The 26,176-nt window shown below is 46.3% G+C and overlaps 1 protein-coding gene across 1 annotated transcript; it reads left to right on the top strand.

The window, feature by feature from the left end:
- On the top strand, positions 1-26,176 carry CD80 (CD80 molecule). The gene is made up of 6 exons (XM_032804806.2): positions 1-97; positions 1,289-1,395; positions 15,548-15,895; positions 19,564-19,842; positions 21,813-21,941; positions 25,970-26,176. The coding sequence occupies exons 2-6, from the start codon at positions 1,299-1,301 to the stop codon at positions 26,095-26,097; spliced, it is 981 nt and encodes a 326-aa protein (XP_032660697.1). The 5' UTR covers positions 1-97; positions 1,289-1,298; the 3' UTR covers positions 26,098-26,176.

A 26,176-nucleotide genomic window follows, 5' to 3' on the forward strand; every position in this document is an offset into this window, starting at 1 on the left:
GAATGAGCTGCTTTGAGCTCCGTAACACAGGGGACGTGGCCAGCTAAGGACTACCCAGACCCTACGGCAAGAGGGAGAAGGAGCCACTGGAACACAAGTGAGTGGTCTCAGTTTTTGCCTTGCGGCAGGTGACTCTGGGGACCTCTACTGGAGTGGTTTGGCCCTTTGCTTTCCTCTGCTAGCAGTTCACTACTGTCTGGCTGCATGGCGTGTGCCTGGTAATGTTGGGCTGTGTGGGCTGCTGGAGGTCAAGAATGTATAATCTTAAAATTGGTCAGAAACCTGCTGGGCTGGAAAACAAACCTCTGAACACCTTGAGCTGATGATTTCAATAAGGTGTCTGTTATGAGTTGAGGCAGGATGGGCGGAGGCAGGATTGGAGGGCACTGACCCCCTGTTGCTGGTGCTGTGCCTATGTAATAAACAGCTTTTTCTTGAGCTGTAAATCCAGCAGCTCTTCCGCACTGAATTCACTTCCCAAATGCTGAATGGCCAAGGCCACTGGGTGCAGTTTGGGGAAGTCCGGAGGCTATTCTAGGCTCCTGGCCAACTCCAGAATAATAGGGGGAGGCAATAAGGTAGTGTAAAGCCAGCCTCCTGATTTTATACCAGCCAGAGCTTTGGTGCACTGAGAATGGGGATCAATGTATAGAGCAGAGGCTTTAGCAATTGGGACTCCTGGGCGTATGGCCAACTCTGCCACTGATGAGTGGCCAGGACCTTGGGAAAGTCATTTAACTGCTCCCTCCGAATAACGTCCATAGCATACAGAATTAACCCTTGAAAAGGCCGTTAGAATTTCCCAAGCACAGCAGATCACCCAGTCCAGAATGAAACTGCTGGAGAGTGGACAGTGCACTGACACTGAGGCTTAATTAACCAGCGTTTGTAAAGTGCTATGGCAGTGGTTCTCAAACTTTTGTACTAGTGACCCCTTTCACATAGCAAGCTTCTGATTGCAACCCCCCCATAAATTAAAAACGCTATTTTATATATTTAGCACCATTATAAATGCTGGATGCAAAGCGGGGCTTGGGGTGGAGGCTGACAGCTCATGACCCCCCCCCATGTAATAACCTTGAGACCCCCTGAGGGATCCCAACCCCCAGTTTGAGAATCACTGTGCTATGGGATCCTGCCGGATGCTCAACACTATAGAAGTGCTACATGGTGTATCACTTGTCCAAAGAGTTAAGATTTCTGGTCAATTCAAGGCTTCATTTATTAACTCATCAATTCCTTCTTGTTTCACTCCTTTTCTTTTCTCTGTCTTTTTTTATCCGAGAAGTTCTAAGAAAATGGTGTGTGTGGCCAGGGCTGAACTGATGTGGTCTGGCCTGGCATTAAAGAATTGGTTCTGGCAGGGGCTCTTTGTGCTTCACTTCACTAGTCTAGGTAAGTGGACGAGTTCTGTTCCATTTTATGTCTCAGAAGCTTTGACTCCCTCTTTCCCCACACTAGGCCGGTGAGGAGCATTGGGGCAGAAGCTTAGGATGCTGGAGCTACTGCTGCTGCATGTTATGGGGACAGAGAGAGGACTGCAGCCTCCAGGGTGGTGCTTTTCACTGTCGCTAAAACGTAGTAGAAATATCAGGGTGCTGGGAAGAGCCCTGGTGGCTGGGGTGGGGTGGGGTGGGGTGGGGGGTGTAGTTAATACTCCATGCAAGAACTGGATTTCTGATCCTGGTCCCACTCCTCTGGACAGAGCCAACCATAAGCTTGTGTGACCTATTTGCTTGTGATGGGCTCTCCACTCCCCACACCCATGAGATGCTGTCTAGAAGAGCATTTTCAATTCCATAGCCATGGCCCCAACAGAGTGGTGTGTGCAGGCCACAGCACAGAGAGAATTCTCAAGACGCCCTTGTCTGCTTTCTGTTTGGAAAGTGGCACTTCTGCTCCATTCTTGGCTTACTAGGCCAAGTGGGTCACTAAAGACTGCTGAGTCTGAAAAGTGTGAGGGGTGAGGGCTCCCCACAGACGGAGTGAGCACCAAAGGCAGGCAGGAAGGGATATGAGTACACACACACTTGTGGGAAAGTGCCTGGTCCAAGGCTGGGTGTGTGAGGGGTGGTCCATGCAAGTGCTACTTTTCATAGGGCCACACAAAGCTGAGAGCCAGCTGTGCTCCCCAGGATAGGCAGGGATGGGTGTTCTGCCATTGCTCAGCAGTGCTCTTTCCAGTCATTGAAGCACTAGCATTGACAGGCCCTAAAGGGAGCCCTGCCCTGTCCTATCTTCCCTTGACTGCAAGGATAGAGGCAGATTCAGAGCTTCTGTGACAGAAACACTTCTAAGCTCTCAGGAAATGCAGAAACGGAAAGAGGTAATTTCTCCTCTGGGAAATGTACATTAAACTGGTCATTGCAAAATCACACAATCAACAATTCCCCTAATGCAGGCTTAAATTACTGGTCTTGGGACTGAATCATATATCCTATCCCCTTGCTCTCTGAAGAGTCTGCTGCAAGGCCCATTGAATTCAATAGGCTTTTGAGATCAGTTGTCACACCTGTGTGAAATGTTAACACCAAAACCTCAAAACACATACAGTTCTCCTGAGCCTGGATCCCTTACAGATTCCAAGTATCAGGCTTGTTGACAGTTTCTGTGGAGTTAATGGCACTTTAGAGCAAACTGTGCTGAATAGTGGCTTTGCATAAAAGTTGTCCAAAATTCTGAGTTTTTTGGTAGTATTATGAAATGGGGGAAAATTTGTTATTCCCACTGAGTTTCACTTTAAGATTCTGAGTTTGTTCAAACCAGAAACTCAAAGCAAAACTTGGGGAATTTCACACGGAATTAAACACACAGACCCATGTAAAGCAAACCACACACATTTTCAAGGCTCTTTTCCCTCTCCCAACCTCCGACACACACATTTAAATATATGTCATAAATGTAATACATGTATTTGTGAGTAATGCATCCATCCACACTCATGCTGTAATGCTATGCCACACTAAACCATCGTGTGTATGTGTATAAATGTATGTGTGCACGAGAATGCCATATTACTCCCCAAAATTATATTAGGCCCAAGCTAGACAATATGCAGGCCTTCACCAGTGAGAAGTTTAAAGTCTGATCAATAGAAACAGGAGCTTTATCCCATTAGAAAGCCAGGAACTGTCCTTTCCAAAGGAACAGTGCTTTTGTTTCTAATTATGGTAGACTGCAAGATGCTCATTTGAAGACTATGACATTAACAAGCAGAGAAAAGCTTTGGAGATTTCTAAAATGTACTGGTTATAATTTTTTCTCCTCTCTGAGCCGTGGGACTCAGATAGCATTAGGGAGCCTACATTATTTATAGGCAGAGTAATATGGAAAACAATACTGATCTGCATTTTTAAATCTCTCTAGAACATTCTTCTGTACAATATATACTTTTTGTTCTGTGTGTATGTGCAGTGCCTAGCACAGTGGGGTCTTGGTTTGTCACTGGCGTACCTCGGTGATACAGTACCACAAATACTTACGTAGCCTATACAGAGTACACCATGGCATGGTTTTAAAGGTTTCCTTGGGGCTCATAGCAGATGATCTCATAGCTCACGCATTAGGAAGGTGGGCATCCCAAATTCATGATCTTCTGTACAGTAGGCAGTGCGGCTATAGCACAGGGCTGGAAGACCAGGCTTCTCTTAACAGCTCTGCCACTGACCCGCTGGGTGATTTTAAGCAAATCATTCAAGCCAACACTTTCAAAGGTGGCCTGATTTTTAGATGTTTCAGTTTGGATGCCCAAATCAAGGCACCTTGAAGTGTCTCAAGTTGGGCACCCAAAATCAGTGATTATTTTTGAGCTTTAAACTCCTTTTCAAAAGAGAAGTTTTGCTACATACTCTACTTTGTGACGTATGGTTTACAGGCTAAATGACAGCAGGTAGGTACCATGATGATGGGCATTCTAGAAGAACCTATGGCAGTCGTTCTTTTACTATGACATGGAACAAAATTGTTCTGAGCTTGTCATGTAAAATTATGGACCCTTTGCAGAGGTTAACTAAAGCTGTACTATGTTTAGGAAGCAGAACGTTGTATAATAAAATTTAAACCGGCATCACCCATCTGAATAAGTATGTTTATTGCCCCAGGAGGTGAATAAAATGACCTCCAGTGGGAAATAATTCCTGAAGCTATTTTTGTTCTTCTCTTCAACCTGTGGTGCAATATTTACTGTATCCACTATAGCCCTTAGCTTGTGTGTGTGTGTGTGTGTGTGTATAGTGGATACAGTATATAGATATACATAGTCACCGTTAGTGACTGCTATAGATAGCATAACCTCAGGGCTTTCGTTCTAACTCTATCTTTCCAAATGCTCATAACTTTCTGAACATTTCTTCTTTGTGGCTGACATTTTTCATGCGTGGGTCCCAGTTCTCAGGTTCCAACATGCTGCGCTCAGCACAGGACCTGGGATAGGGCAGGGAAGGGATGCAAAGGTGGCTTCAAGCCATCTTTTTGCTTCCTCAATTCCCCAGGGCTTCCTGCGACCACTTCAAGTCCTAGTGTGCCTTAGAGTAGCCTAAGAGCTATTCTAAGTTACGCTGGCTGGTAACAGTCTTTTAGGGTGTGTCCACACTGCAGCTGGGCATTAGCCCCCCAAGCCTCCACTGGTGCAGCAACATCCACACTGCTATTTTTAGCACACAAACTTGAGTCAAGGCAGCCTGGGTCTGTCAGTTCAGGCTGGGAGGCTCGCTCTGTGCTTCAGTGTAGACATACCCTTAGCAGCTCTTATACCAGCCAATGGTTGCCAGATCTCAGTGTGCTCCTGGCCTACCCCAGGTACTGGTGAAGACGAGGAGGAGGTGATGTAGAGCCAATGAAGCCAGCCTTAGGCCAGGTGGCTATTCTCACTTGCTGGGAGAAGCTCCTACTACCCCTTTAATCAGGACCGGAGCCAGGGTTTCTGGCGCCCTAGGCGCCGGGCCATTTCGCCGCCCCGCGCGCGGGTCTTGCGGTTCTGGTGCAGCTGCCGCAGGCATGCCTGCGGCAGCTCCACCAGAGCCGCGGGACCAGCGGACCGTCCGCAGAAATGCCTGCGGCAGGTCCACCGGAGCCGCGAGACCAGTAGACCCTCCGCAGGTACGACTACGTCAGCTCCACCGGAGCCGCCTGCCGCCCCCCTGGCAAAATGCCGCCCCCTCCCCCAATGCTGGCACCCTAGGCGACTGCCTATGTCGCCTAAATGAAAGCGCCATCCCTGCCTTTAATATGGTTATGCAGCGTCTTTGCCTGCCCGGAGTGGTGCCAAGGCTCAGGATCTGGTTCCTGGGCTCTGTCCAGAGGTGAATTTTTTTTTGGAAAGTTTTGAGGAAAATCCCTGCAACATTTTTGAATTATTGGAGGGTGGGGAAATACACTTCCTTCAACAATGAAAGAAAATGTTTGCTCACCAACAACTCAAAAGAGCTGGGAATCCCCTCTCGAACACATGTGACAATAGCCAGCTCAGGGAGGAGCTGGCCCTTTATTAGATTTCTGTTGGGGGTGGTGGGAGAGATTAAAAATAAAAAAGGGTAGCATGCTCCGTGGGCACTGGCAACGTTTTCATCAGTTACTAATGACTCTCTGTCCATTTGTGGCCAGTTTCGGTGCCATTCCCAACAGGCCTAGGAGCTGTACCAGGGGCAGACAGCAATGAGGAAATTGCAAATGTTTCACTGAAGCAGCCACAGCCCAAGTGGCTAAGCCATGCAAATTCAGTTTCTGTCTTTTTGCTGCTGCCGCCCTGGTCTCTTTTGCCTTTTTGGATGAGCTGCTGCCTCCTCAGAACTCAAAGATGCAGAAATCTAGTTGTAATAACTCAATTCCCTCCAAGGAACATCACTGGGAGATTCAGAAGGTCATTCGAGAATATGCAAATAGTTCCAAATGCAGAACCCACCACGGATTGTGCTTCTGCTTTTCTCTCTTACCTTTTCAAATACCACTTCAGTTCATTGGTCCCAGGGGACTCCCTGACTGAAAATGAAAGTGCTGACTGCTGGCTGGTCATTGACTAATGATGATGTTTCCTACATACAGAACACAGTACATTTCACTTTCCTCTGATTCTGCAGTATCGTAATGTTGGATTATAGAAATTAAAGGTGGGAAAGATAATCTAGTCAAACTCTGTCACTGCAACTTGCAAGCTTGTTCTATGAAGTGCATGTGATCTCCTGTCTACCTTCGACTGTTCTAAGAGGTGTTCATCACTTCCTTTGGGAAATTATTTCAGTCTAAAGAGATCTCGCTGTTAGAAAGTACTTACGATTCAATATACTTGTTCCTCTCAGCGACTCATACTTTTAGCTTTTTTTTCCCTTGGGACTGCCCTCTACAAGTTCTCTCCATCCTTGGTCTTTATACCTTTCAGATACTTATAGAATGCTATCATGTTCTTTATTTATCACTTAGCCTGTTAGGTTAAATCTATCTATCTATATATAATAAAATATTTCTTCAAGCAATCCCTCACATTTTGGCTTATTGCCTAGATTCCCAGCTCAATGCAGTAGTGAATACGTGCCCATTAGAGCCGAGGGCTTGGAGTAAGGACTCTGGGTTTCTATTCCCTGCCCTATCACTAATTTGTACATTTTTAGGGAAGTCATTTAAACCAAAAGTGTTCACTAATTTTGGGGTATGCAATCTGAGGCATGTAGTGCTTGATTTTCACAGGTGCTGGGCACTTAACAGCATCTATTCGCATCGGAAGTGGGATGGGTATCTGAAAACTTGAGGCACCCAAAATTAGTAGACACTCTTGAAAATTTGGGCCTTAAGCTTTATGCCTCAGTTTCTCTAGTTATAAAGTGGGGATAATACTCAGGCGGGGGTTTTGTGACAGACATGCTTTGAGAACCTCCTCAGTTGGAAGGTGCTACAGAAGGGCAAAGTATTCTACTAGAAAATGCTGTTGAGGACTGGGTTCCAACCAGGGATAGATGAATCTTGAAAAAGCTTAACAAATTCATCCAAATCTCTGTGCTCCACACATCCCCCTTGAATGGTCTTGCACAACTCCTACTTCTGGTCCTGCCCCAAACCAGCAAGTGCAAAAATGCTGAGGAAATGTCTGGAGGTGGGTGGAGGGTTGGTTTTTGATTTAAAGGAACCACCATTTCTCTAATCTCAGAAAAGATCCAAGTCTGGATTTGAATTTTGAATGAATGTTCAACTCTGTCCTTTCTTATCCTAACCTGGTTTATCTGCTCCTAGTGCTGGAAGAGGGTTTTAGTGGGTCTCTCACGCCCTCTTCCCTCGCCTCCCCTCACAAAAAACCCTCCCCTTCTATCCTATATCCCAGCTCTGCTGATATGCATTAAATCTGCCCCCTGCCCGGCATACATATTCCATTTGTCTCAGAATAACCCGAGGGGGAGGGGCACAATAAAATTTAAGGCAAATAGACCTTTACAAAATCATTCATCCAGTCTGAATATCTTCACTTGGATCCCAGCAGCCAAGAAAGCAGAAACTATCAGGGTTTTGTCCCCACAACTCCTTGTTTGGATATAACATGTTGGCTAGTAGGTTGTGAGTTGTGATCGTTCTTATCTTGTAAACTAGGCAGAGTTGGAACTTGAAGTACCCTAACGGGTGGCTTGCACAGGGAAGTGGAGTTCAGAAGGCAGTGTTCGTGTGCCTCCAATATGATGTAAAAGCAGCAGAGAATCCTGTGGCACCTTATAGACTAACAGACGTTTTGGAGCGTGAGCTTTCGTGGGTGAATACCCACTTCATCAGACGCAGGTAGTGGAAATTTCCAGGGGTAGGTATGCCTGGAAATTTCCAGGGGTAGGTATGATGGTACTGATGTGAGGGATGTCACTGTGTTGCTAGAGATGCTGCAAAGGTGACACCCTCTGGACTACGTGGTTATTAAAGCTTCCCTGGCACATCTTAGGAGTTACTAATTAAAGATCAAGGCACTTCTGATGCTGAACTGTTTTTCTTCTAAGCAAAGTTATTGTCACATGAGTAACTCAGTAAAAATGCCCCCTTCTTACTCATTGTATCTGCTACCTGGCTGCAAGTCTTTGGGTTATGTCTCCTCACGGTAGTGACACAAACAAGTTTAGGCAAAGCGGGATGACTATAGTCCAATTTTTGATGAGTAAGAATTACAAAAATGGACAGCATGCTGATTGGCACCCCATGTGCTCTGCTTTGAACTGCCTGTGACAGGCTTCGGTTAAATTGGGTGGGAGGGAAGTCGTGGTGCTGGACATGCTTTGATCATCAGTAACATAGTTAACAATGTTGATATTTAAATTACCATCATTAAGCTTCAGAGCTAGCATGCTACTGAGATGAATAGAGGTAATATACACTTCCCAGATCTATGACTTCATGCTGTTTTTTAGGCTCAGCATTGGTGCATCGCTTACACGTAGTTCATGTTTTCCAGGCTTTCTTCATAATCATAAGGGCTAGAGATGAAAAAAAATTTAAATCAAAAGAAAAAAGTTTAAATGATATTAAGACTGAGAGTATGTATGAGTAACTTAAGGATAAAAGAAATTGTAAAGATGTTGTAATTGTCTTCAAACCAAGCCTTTTAAATCCAGGCAATTGAGGGTTAAGGTTATGCTTAAAAGAAATACAACCGTAAGGCAATAATGCACAGTTTGCACCTTCCAACCCACCTTAACTCTGCCTTATAGAGATGACATGACAGAGCCATGTGATTATGTGAAAGGTATTAAGGAGATGTTCAAGTATTTTAGGGACAAAAAGAGTCCTAACAATGATACGGTCCTTTACTAGATGGAAGTGGTAGAATTGTCAGTTACAATTCAGAAACGGCAGAAGTGTTCAATGAAAAAGCTAGACGATGTAGTCATATGATGTGGTGGTGGTGTTGATGATGAAATATTTTCCATTCCATTAGTATCGCTGGAGATGTTAAATATGAGCTACTAAAGTTAGATAGTTTAAAATCAGCACGTCCAAATACTTTCATTCAAGAGTTTTAAAAGAGTTGCAGAGGAACAATCTGGACCGGGGAGGCCAAACTTTTTGGCCAGAGGGCCACGTTGGGTTTCGTAAAGTGTATGGAAGGCTGGTTAAGGGAGGGGGTCGTGGCCCATCCCCCACCTCCTATCTGCCCCTTCAAGACTCCTGCCCCATCCAACCCCCCTGTTTCCTTTCGGTCCTTCTGGGACCCCTACCCCATCCACATACACCCCGCTCCCTGTCCCTTGACTGCCCCGGACCTCTGCCACCCCATCCAACCCTTCCTCTCATTTCTGATCCTCAGGACCCCTGCTCCATCCAACCACTCCTTCTCCCTGTCCCCTGACTGCCCCTGGAACCCGTGTCCCTCACTGCCCCATGCTTCCCCATCCAACCCCTCCTCCTTCCTGACTGTCCCCCCCGCGGATCCCTGCCGCTATTCAACCCCCTGTTCCTCCCACAACCACCCTGCCCCCTATCCACATCCCCTGCCCCCTGACCACCACCCCGAACTCCCCTGCCCTCTTTTCAACCCCTCCTGCTCCCTGACCCCTTACTGCACTGCCTGGAGCACCAGTGGCTGATGGTGCTACAGCTGTGCCACCGCTGTCACCGCGCTACACAGAGACTGGGTCAGGCTTGGCTCTGCAGCTGCCCCAGGAGCTCACAGCCCCGCAGCCCAGACCATTGCACGAGCGGTTCAGTGAGCGAGCTGAGGCTGTGGAGGAGGGTGGACAGCAGGGAAGAGGCCGGGGGCTAGCCTCCAGAGCCAGGAGCTTGGGGGCGTGGGACGGATGTGGCCCGCGGGTCATAGTTTGCCCACCTCTGATCTAGACTATTACTGTTGATTGTCAATAAGTCTTGGCACAGTAGTGAAATTCTAGAGGATTTAAAGAAAGCTAATTAGTGCCACTATTTAAAAAGAATAAATGAGGCGATCTGGGTAATCACAGGCCTGTCAGCCTGACATCAATCCTGGCCAAAGTAGTGGAATGTCTGATATGGGACGTGATTAATAAAGAATTAAGGTAGGGTAATATAATTAATGCCAATCAACATAGTTTTTTTGGAAAATAGATCTTGTCAAACTAAAAGGATAAGTTTTTTAATGAAACTAGAAGTTTGGTTGATAAAGGTAATAGTGTTGATGTACTATACTTCCATTTCTGTAAGGCATTTGTCTTGGTACCACATGGCATTAAGAAACTAGAACGAAAGAAAATCAACATTGGCATGCGTTAAATGGATTAAAACTGGTAACTGTACGTAGGGAATCATCATCAAGTGGGTGAGTTTTTAGTGGAGTTCCATAGGGATCTGTTCTTGTCCCTGTACTATTTAACATTTTGATCGGTGACCTGGAAGAAAACATTAAACATCAATGATAAAATCTGTAGATGACACAAGGATTGTGGGAGTGGTAAATAATGAAGAGGACGGGTTACTGATACAGATTGATCTGGGTCACTTGGTAAACTGGGTGCAAGTAAACTATGTGTTTTAATCCAGGCAAGTGTACAGTTATACATCTACAAACAAAGAATGTAGGCCATACTTACAGGCTGGGCCCCTCTATTCTGGGAAGCAGTGACTCTGAAAAGGACTTCGGGATTATGGTGGATAATCAGCTGAGCTACCCGTGCAATGCTGTGGCCAAAAGGGCTAATGAAATCCTTGGCATTCCAGGGGAATACTGAGAAGGAGTAGATGGATTATTTTACCTCTATATTTGGTAATAGATACTGGTGAGACTGCTACTCGAATACTGCATCCAGTTCTGGTGCCCATAATTCAGGAAGGATGTTGATGATCAATTGTAGAAGGTACAGAATGATTAGATTGGAAAACATGTCCTACAGCAACACATGTCCTACACAGTTACCTCAATCTTTTTATCTTAACAAAGAGACGATTAAGGATGACTTGATCACAGTCTATAAACATCTGTGTGCGGTATGGAAATTTGATAGTAAAGGACACTTCTAGTAGACAAAAGTTATAACAAGATTCAGTGGCTAGAAGTAGACAAATTCAGACTTGAAATAAAATGTGCATTTTTTTTAACAGTGAGAGTAATTAACCATTAGAACAATTTACCAAGGGTCAAGGCGGATTCTCCACAATCGGCAATTTTTAAATCAAGATTGGATATTTTTCTAAAAGATGTGCTTTCATTCAAACAGGAATTAAATCAGGGAAGTTCTGTGGCCTGTGTTATACAGGAGGTCAGACTAGATGATCCTGGTCCCTTCTGGCCTTAGAATCTATGAATCTGCATGTACGGTCTCAGACTAGAGGAAACTGAGTTTTTAAATCAAATGAGATTTCTTTCATACCTTTCCTCTCTTCCTCATAGAATCAGTATAGAGTAGAATTAAGGTTGCTTTCGGCACAGTTGACATACACTGAAAACCTATAAGGAAATGGGACTGAATACAACTGCTGGTGAATTAAATACTTATCTATTTTTTAAAGAGATGCTCTATTTCTATCTTCTTTCTCTCCACCACATCTGTGGTAAGAAGAGATCCTGGCCCACCAAGGAGTACCTGGTCATGAAGAGCTGGATTTACAGCTGCTTTGCATCCTCAGAGCAACAGCACAAATCTGACCCTTAATTTGCAATAGACTTATTGGTGTGCAGGGCTCTGTTACTGATTCCAACACTTGTGAAGGGGTTCAGGGAGAGCCCATTGCCGAGTCCAGTATCTCTGTGCTTCTGCCTCATTTTCCCAGTACAGTGCTGCCTCTGTGCACAGTGGAACCGAAATAGAAGTTCCACAGGAATCCCATCAAGTACGCTTGCCCAAGCTAATGTGCAACCAGCCACCTACTATATAGTTACATAATATTTAAAGCGTACTACCGGTTGGACCAAATCTGATACAGACCACTCTCAGCACATGTGCCCTGTCTTCCTCATATCACTGAGGCATTACAACCAATAGAATTGTTGCATGCAAATTAACTGCAGAAGAAGGGTGATGATTTGTTGAGTTACCTCCCATGTCACACCAACCCCTGAACTGTTGACAGGAGTGTCTCCATAGCAAATATACTCATAACAATTAGGGAAAGCAGTAATTCCTCTTAAATACAATGATATTTCCTGAAATATAGCCTATGCCCAATATGAACTATATGGAAATTTTAAAAAATCTGTATCCCATTGCTAAGATTATTTGGGACAGGAAAATAATGAAGCAGGTGCAAATTTCTTTAAAGACCTACTTAGCTAATTTTAATTCATAACCTAATTATTGAATTTATTCGTAAATGCTTGGAAAAATCACTTTGTATTTAAGGAGTAAGTACTAGAATTTTGGGGAGAATGTGCCATAGTTTTCCTATAAAGTCAAGAGGTCAAATTCTTGCTTTAAGTCAAAAACAAAACTTAACCTTAACAGTGGAGTAGCAACCAGCAGATGCACAATGCAAATTGAAATTCTGGAATCAAGATGCACTAACCAGGGGAAAACAATGGTTCATTGAGACGTCTCTAGCTAGCCCAATCTGATCCCTGATAACTAGGTTTGGAAGGATTAGATTTTGATTTGTATATGTCGGTAAACATCTATTTCACCATACACTCTTAAACCGCTGAAAAAATATTTCCATAGATGATAACTGAAATTTACAGATAGGCAAAAGTAAGAAAAATGGTATTTGAGAAATCCAGTGGTTTAGAATTTAGAGGTAGATGCATTACAAATGGACTAGCAAATGAATAGTAAAAAACAGGTATGATTTGTTGATTTAAGGATATATGTATTGTATATTTTGATATCTGATGTTGACAGTTTGTGTTTAATGGTTATAAAGCTTTAATTTTTTGAACCTCAGGGTCTGCTGTCATTAAATAATTTCCTGACCCCACAACTGTTAAAAAAAAGACAAAAAAAAATAAATGCTTAAAACCCGTAATTTTGCAAAATTGAGAAACTTTAAATTTTAAAAAAATAAAATGCTTAAAAATAACCATTGATATTATCCACTGAAATTTTATATATATATATATATAAAAATTGAATTCTGCCAAGCTTACTGCTAATGCTTCTTCATTGCCTTGCTATGCTGAGAGCACCTCTCCTGATCAGCACTCTACTCCTTCTCCCTGATCCATGCAGAGATCTAACCATAGCAGTGTCTCTGATCAAATAGGTAGTAGAGTGGGAATCACCAAGCAAATGGAGTTGGAGTTCCTGTATCCTTTGTAGGAAGCAAATAAACCCCTGTGTCCTGCTCTTTTCTGTGGGAGGAGTGAGAGAACTGAAATTCCTTCCTCTATTCCTGACTCCTTCATCCATGGGGTCAAATGAAGTATCCACTCTGGGTACAGAGAGCAAGAACCAAGAGGATTTCATTGGCAGGTTGGGAAGAGGAGGGAATTTTTGTCTAGATGATCCATTACAACTTTTTTCCATAGTGGATCCCTTCTACAGAAGATTAGGTATGTAAATCTGGATTGGATTCAGTTTTCATTTTTGCTTTGCAATTCACCTTTAAAGTAAACTCAGATGAACTGGGGACTTTTGTGGAGTTGCATGACTCTCCCTGGTCTGTGGCTGCTTCAGGCTTAAAGTGTTCGGGTTACAGTTTCATGGGTGCAGTGCCTTTTAAGGGCGGGTGTGACATCAGCAGGAGTTTCCAGCCTTTGCATATGTACTGCCCAGGAGGTTTTTGTTCTCCTTTTGGTTGCAGAGGAGACTCTTGGTGGCAAAGTGTGGAGAACCTCATACAACTCATGATGCGATGTCTCACTGACATTTACAGCTACGCCCACTCTTCTCATAATAAAAAAAACAACCCAGCAGCATTGGGTGGTGATATCAGGCCAGAATTCCAAAGTTTCAGTTGCTGTTATTGGAAGTCTAGCAATGATAGTAACTGAGCTGGAAGGAGACACAAGCAGGAAGAAGACAGACACACACAAAGAGGAGGAGCAGCAAGACATGCAGCTTAAGGTGGCCTGCGTTACACAGAGTAACACACCTGATTGATAAAAAAGAGCTTTCCTTGGGATCCCTCGCTAATGAGGGGGCAATGAAGTGCCTGAGTCAGAGAAGAGCTCCCCAATTAAATGGAAAACACAATTTTGTATTTGCTGACCCTGGCATATTTTCTATATGATTTGCCATAAGGCAGGTGGGTGGAGCAGGGGCATGTGCGCTGGCAATGGATTCCCTGTGCATGTCAGACTCGAATCATAAAATCATGCTTTTGGTTTGGTTTGGTGTCTGAAATGTGAACTCTGGTTAATGGCAGGCATGCCTCCTGCAAATCAGGGAGCACCAGGGCAGCCTAAGATTGTTTTTCTTCTCTAGCACCTTCCGCGAGGGATCTCAGAGAGCTTTACAGGCAACAAGTTAAGCCTTAGGCGATCCTTTTAAGTTGGTAAGTATCATTATCCCACTTTGGGAAAGTAGGCCACAGAGAGGTTAAGTGACTTGCTCAAAGCTGCTCTGCAACTCATGGCAGAGGTATGAATAGACCTGCCCACATTTTGCTTTAACCACAAGATCATTCTTTCTTTCCAGACACTGCTCTGTCATCAGTCTGGGCCAATCAGTCCTCAGCTAGCCTCTGCTTTGCTGTCATGGGTCCTCTCAAGCCTTCCAGCTTGCTATCGCTTCTGATGTCCTACCTCCACGGTGTGACCAGATGGAGGCGGGGAAGCAGAACTACTGTAGCGCTGCATTGCAGGACTGAGCACGGGAGCAGAGTGCAAAGGGGGATACTGCAAAGCAGGGGAACCACTGCAGGACAGGGGTGCATTGTTTCCATAGTGATCTTCTCTTTTCTTTTCTTTTTTTTTTTTAATTCCGTAAGTGTGCTGGCTTATTGTCACAGGGATGCTCATGAGCACCAAGCTGTGACGCTGGTTTGTTATCGTAGGGATACTCATCAGCAGTTTTGGTTTAGTGATTTAATTCCTTATGAGCACCAGGGTATGTATCCAGATTTGTTGCAGGGATGCTCATGAACTATAGGCTGTGTGTCTCGGTTTGTTATTGTAAAGATGCTTGTGAATGTTGGGCTATGATGCTGGCTTGTTGTTGTAGGGTTGCTTATGATTGCGTGGGTGTTGGGTTGGTTCTCCCTTCCCTTTACAAAAAAAGATGCATTGCTGCATTTGCTTGAGGTTGGGGAAACACACAGAAAAATTATAGGGATTTTGCAAACAAACAGCTCTAAGAAGAGAGAGAAGAGGAGATGTTTTGGTCCCTGATGGGTATGACAACGTACCTCGCCCCTTCAATGACAATAGTGATGATTACTTACTCTGAGTTTTGAAAACTGTGACCTATCCTGCTTGCCATGCATCTGATCATTTTCATTAATTCACATGCTTAGCAACCATTTTCTGTTACTTAGACCCGTATGTGAGATTGGAGCATCACAAGAACACATCACCGAGAAAGGTCCCTTCTGGGAGGATTTTTCAAAGTGGACAATGGAAAGCTGGGGCATGTCAGTGGGAGTACACAGAGTTGTGATCAAGGGTGATGGAGTTGTAGGCAGAATGGGCTTTACGGATATATGACTGTCTCATGACATATGTTGTTGTTTCCTTTTTGCTTCCCTGCAGTCTTTGCACAGGAAAAAAAGGAGTTCAAAGCCAAACTGGGAGAACGTGCCCTCCTGCCCTGCTGCCGTGAACTACCCAGCCCAGAGTCCCTGTATAACTACCGTGTTTACTGGCAAACAATACAAACAGAAGTAATACAGGCTTACTCAGGAGGGAAGCCAGTCCCAGACTCGGTCCCAGTCAATTCAAAGTATGTGAACCGGACAGAGATGGACCTACAGAACCTCACACTGTTGATCTCCCCAGTGGAACTATCAGACAACAACACATATGAATGCATAGTTCAGGTGCTAGAGAATGGAGCTTACAGGCGTGCATGTGCCAAGCTTGTGGCTTTGGTGGTTGTAGGTAAGTGGTGTGACCCAAATCATCAGAAGCCTTTAATTAATATGCAAAGACCAAGAGGTTAAGATGGACGACTAGACGTACCATTCACTGTGGCCACAGAACAGTCAGGTCATAGAATCCTTGAGAAGCGTAAGCACGGCGAGACTCGCCATTAGGATTCGAATTCCAATAGGATTACCTGCCATCCCCCTTCATTAGCTCTGTCCTCCTACATGGCAGTCCACACTTAGGGCCAGATTTACACCTTACACACCCCTAGGCACAGCATCTTCAGCACTCGTCCCAACCTACGGACCCCCCACTGCCCAGTGCCCCCCTCCACAAATCCTCCACAACTGTCCAGTGCCCCACATAGACCCCACTGCCTAGCGCCCCAACACACACAGACCTCCTGCACCCGCCATGGCCTAGCACTCCTCACCGCCCAGAGCCCCCCCCCAAACCCCCTACAAATCCACTCTCCTGCGCCCTGGCCACACTCACCAGCCCCTCTGGGAGGGGACTGTGTCCACCAGACTGAATGGGCAGCACAGCCAGGGCCAGTCGGGGATTGCGCTGGACCCTCAGGAGAGGCACGATCAGCCAGGCTGGAGCAGGAGTGAGACCTGCCCAGGCCGGGCTCCCTCAGGACCCACTTGCCCAGCAGGGCCCCCTGCATTGCATTGCTGAAGCCTTCCCCTGCCACCAGGGGCTGCTTTGCCTTTCTTGCTGGCAGGAGCTCTCCAGCATGGCTGCGTGGTGCTGTCTCCCCCTTCGCCAGCCTCGCCGTTGCCAGGGCTGAAGTGGCAAACTGAATTGTTTTTAGCACACAGCTGGGCCACTCACAGCTGTGTGCTAATTGGGCTGGATGCAGCCCATGAGCTGCAGGTTCAAAATCATTGTTGTATGTTTTAACTTTGAACTCATTTTTAACTTTTAGGCACCCCTAGAACGCCAGTGTGCCTAGGCACGTGCCAACTGTGCCTAATTGGAAATCTGGCCATGTCCACATTACTTCAAGCATTGAAAGAGCGTCTCCTCTCCCTCCCCCTTCCCTTGCCTGCTACTTGTCTCTTTGGCATGGAGTTTATTCCAGGAGCCACTCCAGAAAGTGCCATCACTGGTCTGTGCTCTGAGCTATTTGGCCCTATGTTGCTTTCCAGAGTGAGGCACAAAGAAGTCAGGTCTCTCTCGTAGAGCAGGAGGAAGTGGTCCCTGCAAGGGCAGGCATGGTATGGTGGGAAGACTGCTTTCTGACCAGGCCCCACCTCTCAGCAGCCCTAGGCCCTTCCTGGTTTTGCCCCATCACCCTTGGAGAGCCACACAACGTTCTAGGGGCGTGGCTAGTGCTCTAGGGATCAGACATCGCCATTCCCTAAGGGTTAAATGAACCTCACCTCAGACCCGTGCTTAAATGGCACCTGGTTGAAAGGGGTTCCAGACCCACCCAATAAACATTCTATAATTCCAGCTGGCATTGAGGAGTGCACATGTCAGCCCTGCATGGGGAGAAACCCCTTTTGATTGGCTACTTTTCCACCTGCTGGGGTGTAAGCAGCCAATCAGAGCTAATGCAGGGAATGGGCAGAGCTCTTCCTCTGCCACTCCCCACCCTTCATGAGCCTATTCTTCCAGGAGGGGAGTGGGGAGCAGGAGATGGGGAGGGATAGCTCGGTGATTTGAGCATTGGCCTGCTAAACCCAGGGTTGTGAATTCAATCCTTGAGGGGGCTATTTGGGGTACTGGGGTAAAAATCTGGGGATTGGGCCTGCTTTGATTAGGGGGTTGGACTAGATGATCTCCTGAGGTCCCTTCCAACCCTGATATTCTATGATTGTAAGAGCCCAGCAGCTCAGGATGGCCCTACTCCTTCTCCCTGCCCACAGCTCCTCCTGTGAACAGTGGTGACAGGCTGGTGCCTCTGGTCTCTCCTTTGCCTCCAACACCAGCATGGGAAAGGAGAGAGGGGACATCACTGCAGCCACTCTCAGTCTGGGGGAGCGGAGTGAAGAACCCCCAGAGCTGCAGGAAGAACAGACATGAAGCTGGAAAAGGGCAAAATTGATGTGGAGCCAGGGGGGAGGAGAGACAGGCAGATGCTGATGATGTCACTTTCATTTCTGTAGAAAATGCTCGTTCCCCCCACACACACACTTTTTCAGAGCACTGTAAGCACTGCCCCAGGGAAATGGTTTAGTGGAGCAACAGGAGTGCTGTTGCTCAAAATGAATCTGAACCTTTGGTGGAAGTTAGAAGAAATTCCATTCACATCATCATTTTCCATTTGCGCGGCCGCCTCTCTGATAGTTGGTTTCAACTGAGAGCAGAGACATTGTTTTCTTTTTGACCCATATGACAGCAGAAAGTCCCAGAGATCTTGCAGGGAAGCCTCTACCTAGGCCCATGAATAAGCACTGGAATCGTCTACATCTTGAATGTGCATCTCTCCTGAGGTTTTCCCATCACTAGTCCTCAGCCTGCCTTACAGCAGCATGTATATAACACTCCCTGGTGTGCAGGGACCCACCCCCCCCCCGAAGGAACTGTCTCCCTATCAGCGAGTGAGAACTGAAGTGAAAAAAGAGACTTGTCCAGTTTCTTGCCTCCTGTATTCCCAGAACACTCCACACCCCCTCTTGTGGAGTGCATCACCTATGGAGAGGAATAGTCCTAGGGCTGACAAATCAGCTTAATGGGAAATGTGGCATGGCACTAAAAACAGCCCAGCTCTCTTCTATTCTGCCATCTCCCATCCCCCTGCATTCTAACAGGCCTTTGTAACAGCTGGGTGGTGGGGGGGGGCTTCAGGCCTTTTGGACAGAAGGATTGGTAATGGGATATGGAGACTTTCACTTCTAGGCTGCTAGTTGACTAGGAAAATAGTGACTGAAACTTGTTACCATGTGATGACTGCTCAGTGCTCCTGTGTGAAATGAGCTAGTGGTTTCAGTCCAGTTTCTGGTTTAGAAGTGACTGTCTCCAAAACAATCCTTTGTGCTAACTAAGGCAATGGGGCCCAGTGGATAGGGTGCTGGAATAGAACTGAGGCGGCCTGGGATCTTTCTCTTTCTGCCACTGATCTGCTGTGTAACCTTTGGCAAGTCACGTCACCCTTCCATGCCTCAGTTTCCTCTCCCATGCTTTGATTCTTGTCTACTTAGATTGCAAACTCTTTGGGGCAGGGACTGTCACTAACTATGCATCTGAACAGTGCCCAGCATCATGGGATCCCAACTGCAGTTGTTTGGGGAGGTGGGTCCCTAGACATGACCGTAATACAAATCATTAAGTAATTCATTCCCTTGCTGGATGGCTCAGAAGAGAGGCCAATGTTATCTTTTCTACACATTTATGCAATAGACTATTAATAACCACAAACCCTATATTTCTATAGCACTTTCCATAAAGAAGGCCACCTTACAAATGACCGTATAGCTAGAGAGACAGCACACCACCACTGAATGTGGCAGCTGGTGAAACAGTGCGCTGCAATACTGGACAATAGTTTAGGACAGGAAGTGAAGGTGAATACTAGAATTCCCTGTCCACCTGTAACTTCAGAAGGAATTTGGAGGCACTAGAATGCCAAATGCCGTGGGCTCTTTAATGACAAGAGGTCAGGAAGACTGCAATTTTGTGCCTCATCTGACAGAATGGTAATTAAATCTCTCTCACTATCTTTGTTCCAGCTGACTTCAGCAAGCCGGTCATATCAGCAGAGGTACCCAAAGATGCTTGTGGCTCAACTGAGGTGATGGTGACCTGTTCTTCTCATGGTGGCTTTGCAGAGCCCAGAGTCTCCGGGATCCTCAATAATATGTCTGTGAACTGGCAAACCAATTTATCTGACTCAAAAGACAGCCTCTATAATGTCACTGCCAAATTGCAGCTCAATCTGACTGAAGAAATTTTCCTCACATGTACCGTTGAGTATGATGTCTACAAAGTGTCCTCTAACTATACTCTGAGTAAGTTTCTGCCAATCATATGCAGTGTGTAATGAATTTGTGGAACTCGCTGAGGTACATAGCTCAGAAAGAAGGGTGCATTTACTCGTGTCAGAATAGTGTCCACAGTTACACAAACATAAAATTTGCAAGCCCTCTCATTCCTGCCTCAAGGTCTGTTACTGGCTGCAATAATCAGGAAGAAATTCCAGCTTCCCACCCTCAGCAATATTCCTAATGTATGTATGTAGTAATGTACCATGATTGTATACAATGCAGTGCAAAATAGAGGATCATACAATAAATGGGCCTGTGCCTGGAAAGGGACAAGTGAAAACAGACAGGGAGAGTGATGAAAGGCAGTATACTGAATATGAAGTATCTGTTACAGTCTAAGTGCTTCACAGTACAAAGGAGCTTGCAAGAAGACACTTAAATCCAGAGAGTTAAAAAAAGCCCGTTTTTTTAATTAAAAACAACATTTAAAACATGTTTCTATGCCCATTGTTCTGACTGTATGGATTCAGGCATTTCCAAGGGAAGCTAAGGAGAGATTCGGCCACCCTTATTCATCATAGCCCTGCTGCACTCAATGGGACTTGTGAAGGTACCATTCAGCTTGAGAAAGGAGCTCAGAACCTGGCCCTTAGAGAATATTGCTAATAGCTGGAATGTCTACATTCCCAGGAGGAAACAGGTATGAAGAAAAGGCCTCAATTGTATATTGTGTGGAATAGAAGAGGAGAAAAAAATCCCAGCAAAATAATCATAATAAAACAATAGCTTGAGGTAATGACTGATTCTTTGAAGGCAGGGAGGGGGAAAAACAGTGACAAGAACAAAAAACACCTTTTGATTTTTAAAGTGCGTGGCCACTTTCACTTCAGTTTGTTGGGAACAGTCCTTAAAGCAACAAATGCTTGGGAGTCCCAGCTCCGGGCTAGAGGGGCTCACATGTGCAGCTGGCAAGATTATGGGGGAGAATAAAGCCAATGCCCAGGAAGCTGAATGCTGCTTAATTTAGCCCAGTCTTAGACTCCTAGCCATTAGCGAGGGTAAAGCCCTACGAGATGAAGCATACATTTAGGCCATCTTCCTGCCAAAGCAGGAGAGCTCCTTACTGCAGAAGTGGTAGTACGTCTAGTCTTTTCAATGTTCTAAGTGATAGGACTTCCACCATCTGATGAGAATGGCAAAAGCATCTGACTCCACTGAAATAAAATTTCAGACCCTCACTCTCTTTGCCCCCTACTCAGAGAATGATAGATCAAATATGCCTTTTGCATTCAGAGGTCTCTTTTATGTATAAACTTGGAGGCATACATACTGCCCTGGCTTAGGTGTAAAATGTGCCTGAAACAAGAGAACCCAAGTAGTGCCTCTATGACTGGAAGTTTCTCTAAATGCAGACTCGTAATTACCCACCCAACCTCCACTGTTCCTTGAAGGGAAAGACCTTTGTTACTTCCCCACATAAACACCCACGGCCAACAGAGGCTCCTCAGGGCAGGCAGTGCCTGCTCTGTTAATCAGATAGGTTATGATACTTAGTTGCTACTGTGTATTACCTCTTTATGTCAAATTTGCCTATCTGCTTTTAGATGTTCACAGCCTTGCAGAACTCATGTGAAACACAGTTCATCCATGCCCAGTTCTCAAAGAAAATCCAGCACTTAAAACTACACAGATGTCATAAAAATCTTAAACCCAGAAAAATACTCTTGGGGAATGGGAGGCTTCCTCAGAGCTTGAGTTGCAGCTTTGTCACTTTTGTGTACCAGGGAGCATACCCTGCCTGGAACTCCATATAGTTCAGGAACTATAAGGTGTGGCTGGATAATATATTGCAAATAAGCATGTTACTGGCAAAAAAAAAGGCATTACTTGGCATTAGAATTTGGACAAAACAGGATTCTCACACCCACTCTTGTGTGAAAGTGGCACTATGGTGAAGGGCCCTTCAGTTATATTTGTCAATTCTTTCTTCTCAGAAAAACCAAAGGAATGTCCTTCTTCTTCAACACCTTCGCCCCAGGGGGTCATTATTGCCTCGAGTTTGGTTCTCATCTGCATCTTCCTTGTTGCCGTTGCCTTGCTTTTCAAATATTTCCTGTGTCATGGTAAGTTCAGTTCCTTTAATGAGAATCACATTCATGGGCTGCTTTTTGATGCCTCATAGGAAACTTGGTAAAATGTACTATTTGGAAACTGTTCTGTTGCTAGATTGTGGAGGGAAGTGCAGACTATTCAATGCTCTATTGTACTAATTGTAACAGCCAATGTCACAAAGTATAGATTCATATCAGGACTTTCCTAAAGGTTGGCAGCTATGTGGGTTCAGGGTTTTGGTTTGGTCCATTATAGGCAGGGAGCAACTGAGTCATTTGGGTCAGGATCAAAAATTCTGCAAACTTGAATGATTTTTAGATCTGGGCTGGTTTGGTTCAGACCTGTTTTTATGTACTGAAGCGTATAAAGGAGCCCTTTGCCAGGGCTGTCACTGCTGTATAATTATCAAAATACAGTGGAGTTTTTACCATTTAAAAAGACTTTGCCACCTCCCAAAATGAGGCTTATCCTCAAGCCCTCCACTAGCAAGCTCCTATTTGCACCATTCCTTTCCTTCCCCCAGAATAACTTGGGGCCAGACTTACACAGCTATTTGGGCACCTCAAGATGCAGAGAGGCACCTAGTGGGATTTACCAAAGCAGAGTAGGTATCTAACTCCCACTGAAAGTCAATAGGAGTTAAGCACCTGTCTTGGGGACTTTTGAAAATCCACCTAGAAGCCTCTCTTCATCTCTAGGTATCTAAATACCTTTGTAAATCAGGCCCAAGAAAAATATATGAGCCTTACAGTGTGTCCTAAGGGTCACACAATCTAGGGTTTGGTCCAGGGCTGGCTCCAGGCACCAGCGCAGCAAGCAGGTGCTTGGGGCGGCCAAGGGAAAGGGACGGCATGTCGGGCTCTTCAGCTGCAATTTGGAGGCGGGTCCTTCAGTCCCTCTCGGAGGGAAGGACCTGCTGCTGAATTGCCGCTGAAGGATAAAGTGGCGGCCACCGTGGCGATCGCGGCTTTTTTTTTTCCTCACCGCTTGGGGCAGCAAAAACCCTGGACACGGCCCTGGTTTGGTCACAGGGGAAGTGAGCTTCAGAGCCCAGAATCACCCCGCCTTGAACATGCGCTGTCAGTAGCCACCCTCCTATTTAAAGCAAGCGCTGTTGGCCTGCATGTTTGAACTGATCAGAGTTGCAGTGCTGTCCCTCACCGGGAGAGGTTATTTCTAGCATAGTTGGGACCCAAATCCCTGAAGGGCATTTGTAACTTTATTTTGCTTGGGAGTGCCACTGCTTCTTCAGCTAATTTCAAATGTGCTGTCTACAAGTGAGGAGTTGGGGTTTTGTTTTCTATCCGCCTGCCCTGCAAAATCAGCCTAGGCTCTGAGAGTCAAGCAAGGCTATTTCCTCCTGGTGCACCATCAGATGCAGATTAAGGTTTCCTGGGGTCCTAGGCCAGAGCAAGTGGGGGGGTCCCTTTCCACCCCTTCCGCCTGTGACTCCACCCACAGCCCCACCCCTTTCTGCCCCTTTCCCAAAGGTGGGGTCCAGGGGCCCACCCCTGTTCCACCCAGGGTACTCCTCATTCTGTCCCCTCATTGCAGCCCTGCAACCTCTTTTTCTCCTTTCTCCCCCACCTCCTACAGCCCCAAGACCGGAGAAGCTCTGTCCCCATGCCACAGCCCTGGGGCACAGCAGGAAGTGAGAGCTCTTCCAGTCCCAGGGCTGCTGGGGGGTTGAGGGGGGCTTTGCCCGGGGACAGAGTTGGGGGCCGCTGAGGAGGAGGGAGGGCTTGGGACAGGGTCGGGGGCTGCTGGGGGGGGCTTCCCTATCCTGTGGCTTCAGTGGCAGAATTTTTCCAGTGGCCCCCCAGTTGGTGGGGGCCGCTGGGCAGAGGCCCCATGGGCCCAGAGGCTAATCCACCACCGTGCACCATCACCAGTAAGAGAGCTTCTGCGAGGCAACTTATGCTCTCAGCTCTACAGCCCCTATTATCTTCAATTTATGACCTCAGTGGCACCTGCTCGGCTCCCTAGTGCTTAATGGGGTGCACAGCTGTTTGGAATGTACAGCAGTAAACAATCCTGTTGCTGCACCCAAAGGAACAGAGTTCAGCTCACACTCTTAGCTCTGTCATTCTAATAAGGGTAAAAACTTAGCTCTGAGCCTGAGGTCAGTAGACATGTCTCTGAATCCCCCCCAGGAAGCAGAGTTGCTGAATAAGATGGTGCTATTTTACAGTCACTTTTCAGACTAGAAGTTCACTTTCAGAAGCTGACACTGGAGTCTCGGGCCAGCTTTCAAGTGTTTAAGGTTGAGTTAAACCTCAGTGAGAAGAGAAATGTGAAGTGCTTCAGGCCAGGGCTCCTACAGGGAAATTGCTGCTTCCCTCTCAGAGCTCAGCAAATACTTCAGAAGTGCAATGTTATGGTGGAAACCTGGATTGGGAGCTGGTCCAGCCTTGGAGTCCAGTTTCTTAGCTTAAAAGCTTTGCTTCAAGGTGAAGCAGGGTGAAAACAAGCAGCAAAAGGGAGGGGAGAGGAGGGTTGGGCTGGAGTGGGTGGTTGAGGATTTTAGTTGTGTTTGTGGTGGTGTTTGTAATTTGCCAGACACTCTCCAGACATTTGAGAAGGGACCTCCCTGCCCTGAGGAGCTCACCATCCTAGGTCTGCCTGGGCAACCTTTGCACCTAGCTATGTGTTAACAGTGCACATTCTCTAACTCTGTTCTGGAAAATGGGCTTAAGAAAAAAAAGATGTGGGGAAAGATAGCAAAACATTTTTCCTCCGCTTTCGTTAATCCACTTAACAGAATGGGCCAAATTCAGAGCTCACTTAAATGGTAGCATCAGATTTATGCTGAGACGTTGGTGTGAGCCTGATTTAGTGTAGCATGCCAAGGGGACACTGATTGGACTATAGGAGGAAAACCAACTAATAGGGTGTAAAACTGTGGGGAACCTTGCTCCTGCTACACCCTTAAAAGAAACTGTTACTAAGACCCCACCTTTCTGCCTGCTTGGTGGGTAACTTAGGCTCATTTATTGGCCTGTAACTTACAATAAAGGGTGTACGTACGCTGAATTTTCTCAGCATATTTAGGGTTAATTTTTTGCATGCCCTGAAGTCCTAGTTCTGCACCAATGAGATTTGGTGTTTATCCAGAGGTGAAAGTAAGCTGGTACGGTCCAGTATGGTGTACTGGCAAGAGCCGGTACGCCATGCTGGACTGGACCAGCTTCCCCGGCGGTGATTTAAAGGGCCCAGGGTTCCAGCCGCTGTGGGGAGCACCAGGCCCTTAAAATCCCCGCCCAAGCCCAGCTGCCAGAGCCCCAGCGGCAGCAGGGCTCCAGTGGCACTTTAAAGAGCCTGGGGCTCCCCTCAGTGGCAGGAGCACTGGGCCCTTTAAATTCCTGCCTGAGCCCTGTTGCCGGAGCCCCAGCAATGGCAAGGCTCCAGCAGTGTTTTAAAGGGCCTGGGGCTCCCCTCAGTGGCAGAGCCCTGAGCCCTTTAAATCACCGCCAGAGCCCTGCCGCCCTGGGGTGGCAGTGGCAGGGTTCCTGCAGTGATTTAAAGGGCCCGGAGCTCCACGGCAGCTGGAGCCCCCGGGTCCTTTAATTCGCCCCTGAGCAGTTGCCTCTGTAGCTGGTAGCTCTGAGGTGATTTAAAGGCTCTGGGGCACCCAACCACAGCTGGAGCTCCAGGGCCTTTAAATCTTGAAAGGCCTCACCTCTTCCAGTTGTGGCCATGCCCCCCACTCAGGACTCCAGCATACCGGTAAATCCTTTAAGTTACTTTCACCCCTATGTTTATCTGTGACATCACCTAAAAGGCCCAAATCAGCCAATGAAAATATGGTTATAGACAATCACTCTAACATGCTGAAGGGAACAAGCCTGCCAAGTGAGTGATGCCACTAGAGGTAAGAGCTCTTCTCCATCTGATTTCCTTGCTTATACTCTGATATTCCATCCCCACCCGTAAGCATATTTGAAGGGATCAAAATGTGGCTGAAGGAAGCATTTGGATCCAGTACTGTTGAGTGCACTGGAATTCTGAGCACTTAAGAGAGATTGTCTTCTTTCCTTAGGCTGCGAACGACTGCGGTGCTCTCACTGCCCTGTCCCTCAAGATCCAGCAGTGGGAACTGAAATGAAAGAGGGTGTAAGAGGTGTCATTGAGCTCTCTGAAGTAATATCAGAAGCAGCATCTTTCTGATTACACCGTATTTGCAGGTAACTTTCTCCCATTTGTTGATGGCAAAATAGATGCTCATCTGCTATGTGCTGGTAACGTT

The sequence above is a fragment of the Chelonoidis abingdonii genome, chromosome 1, assembly GCF_003597395.2.
Source record: "Chelonoidis abingdonii isolate Lonesome George chromosome 1, CheloAbing_2.0, whole genome shotgun sequence".
NCBI classification, from domain to species: Eukaryota; Metazoa; Chordata; order Testudines; family Testudinidae; genus Chelonoidis; species Chelonoidis abingdonii.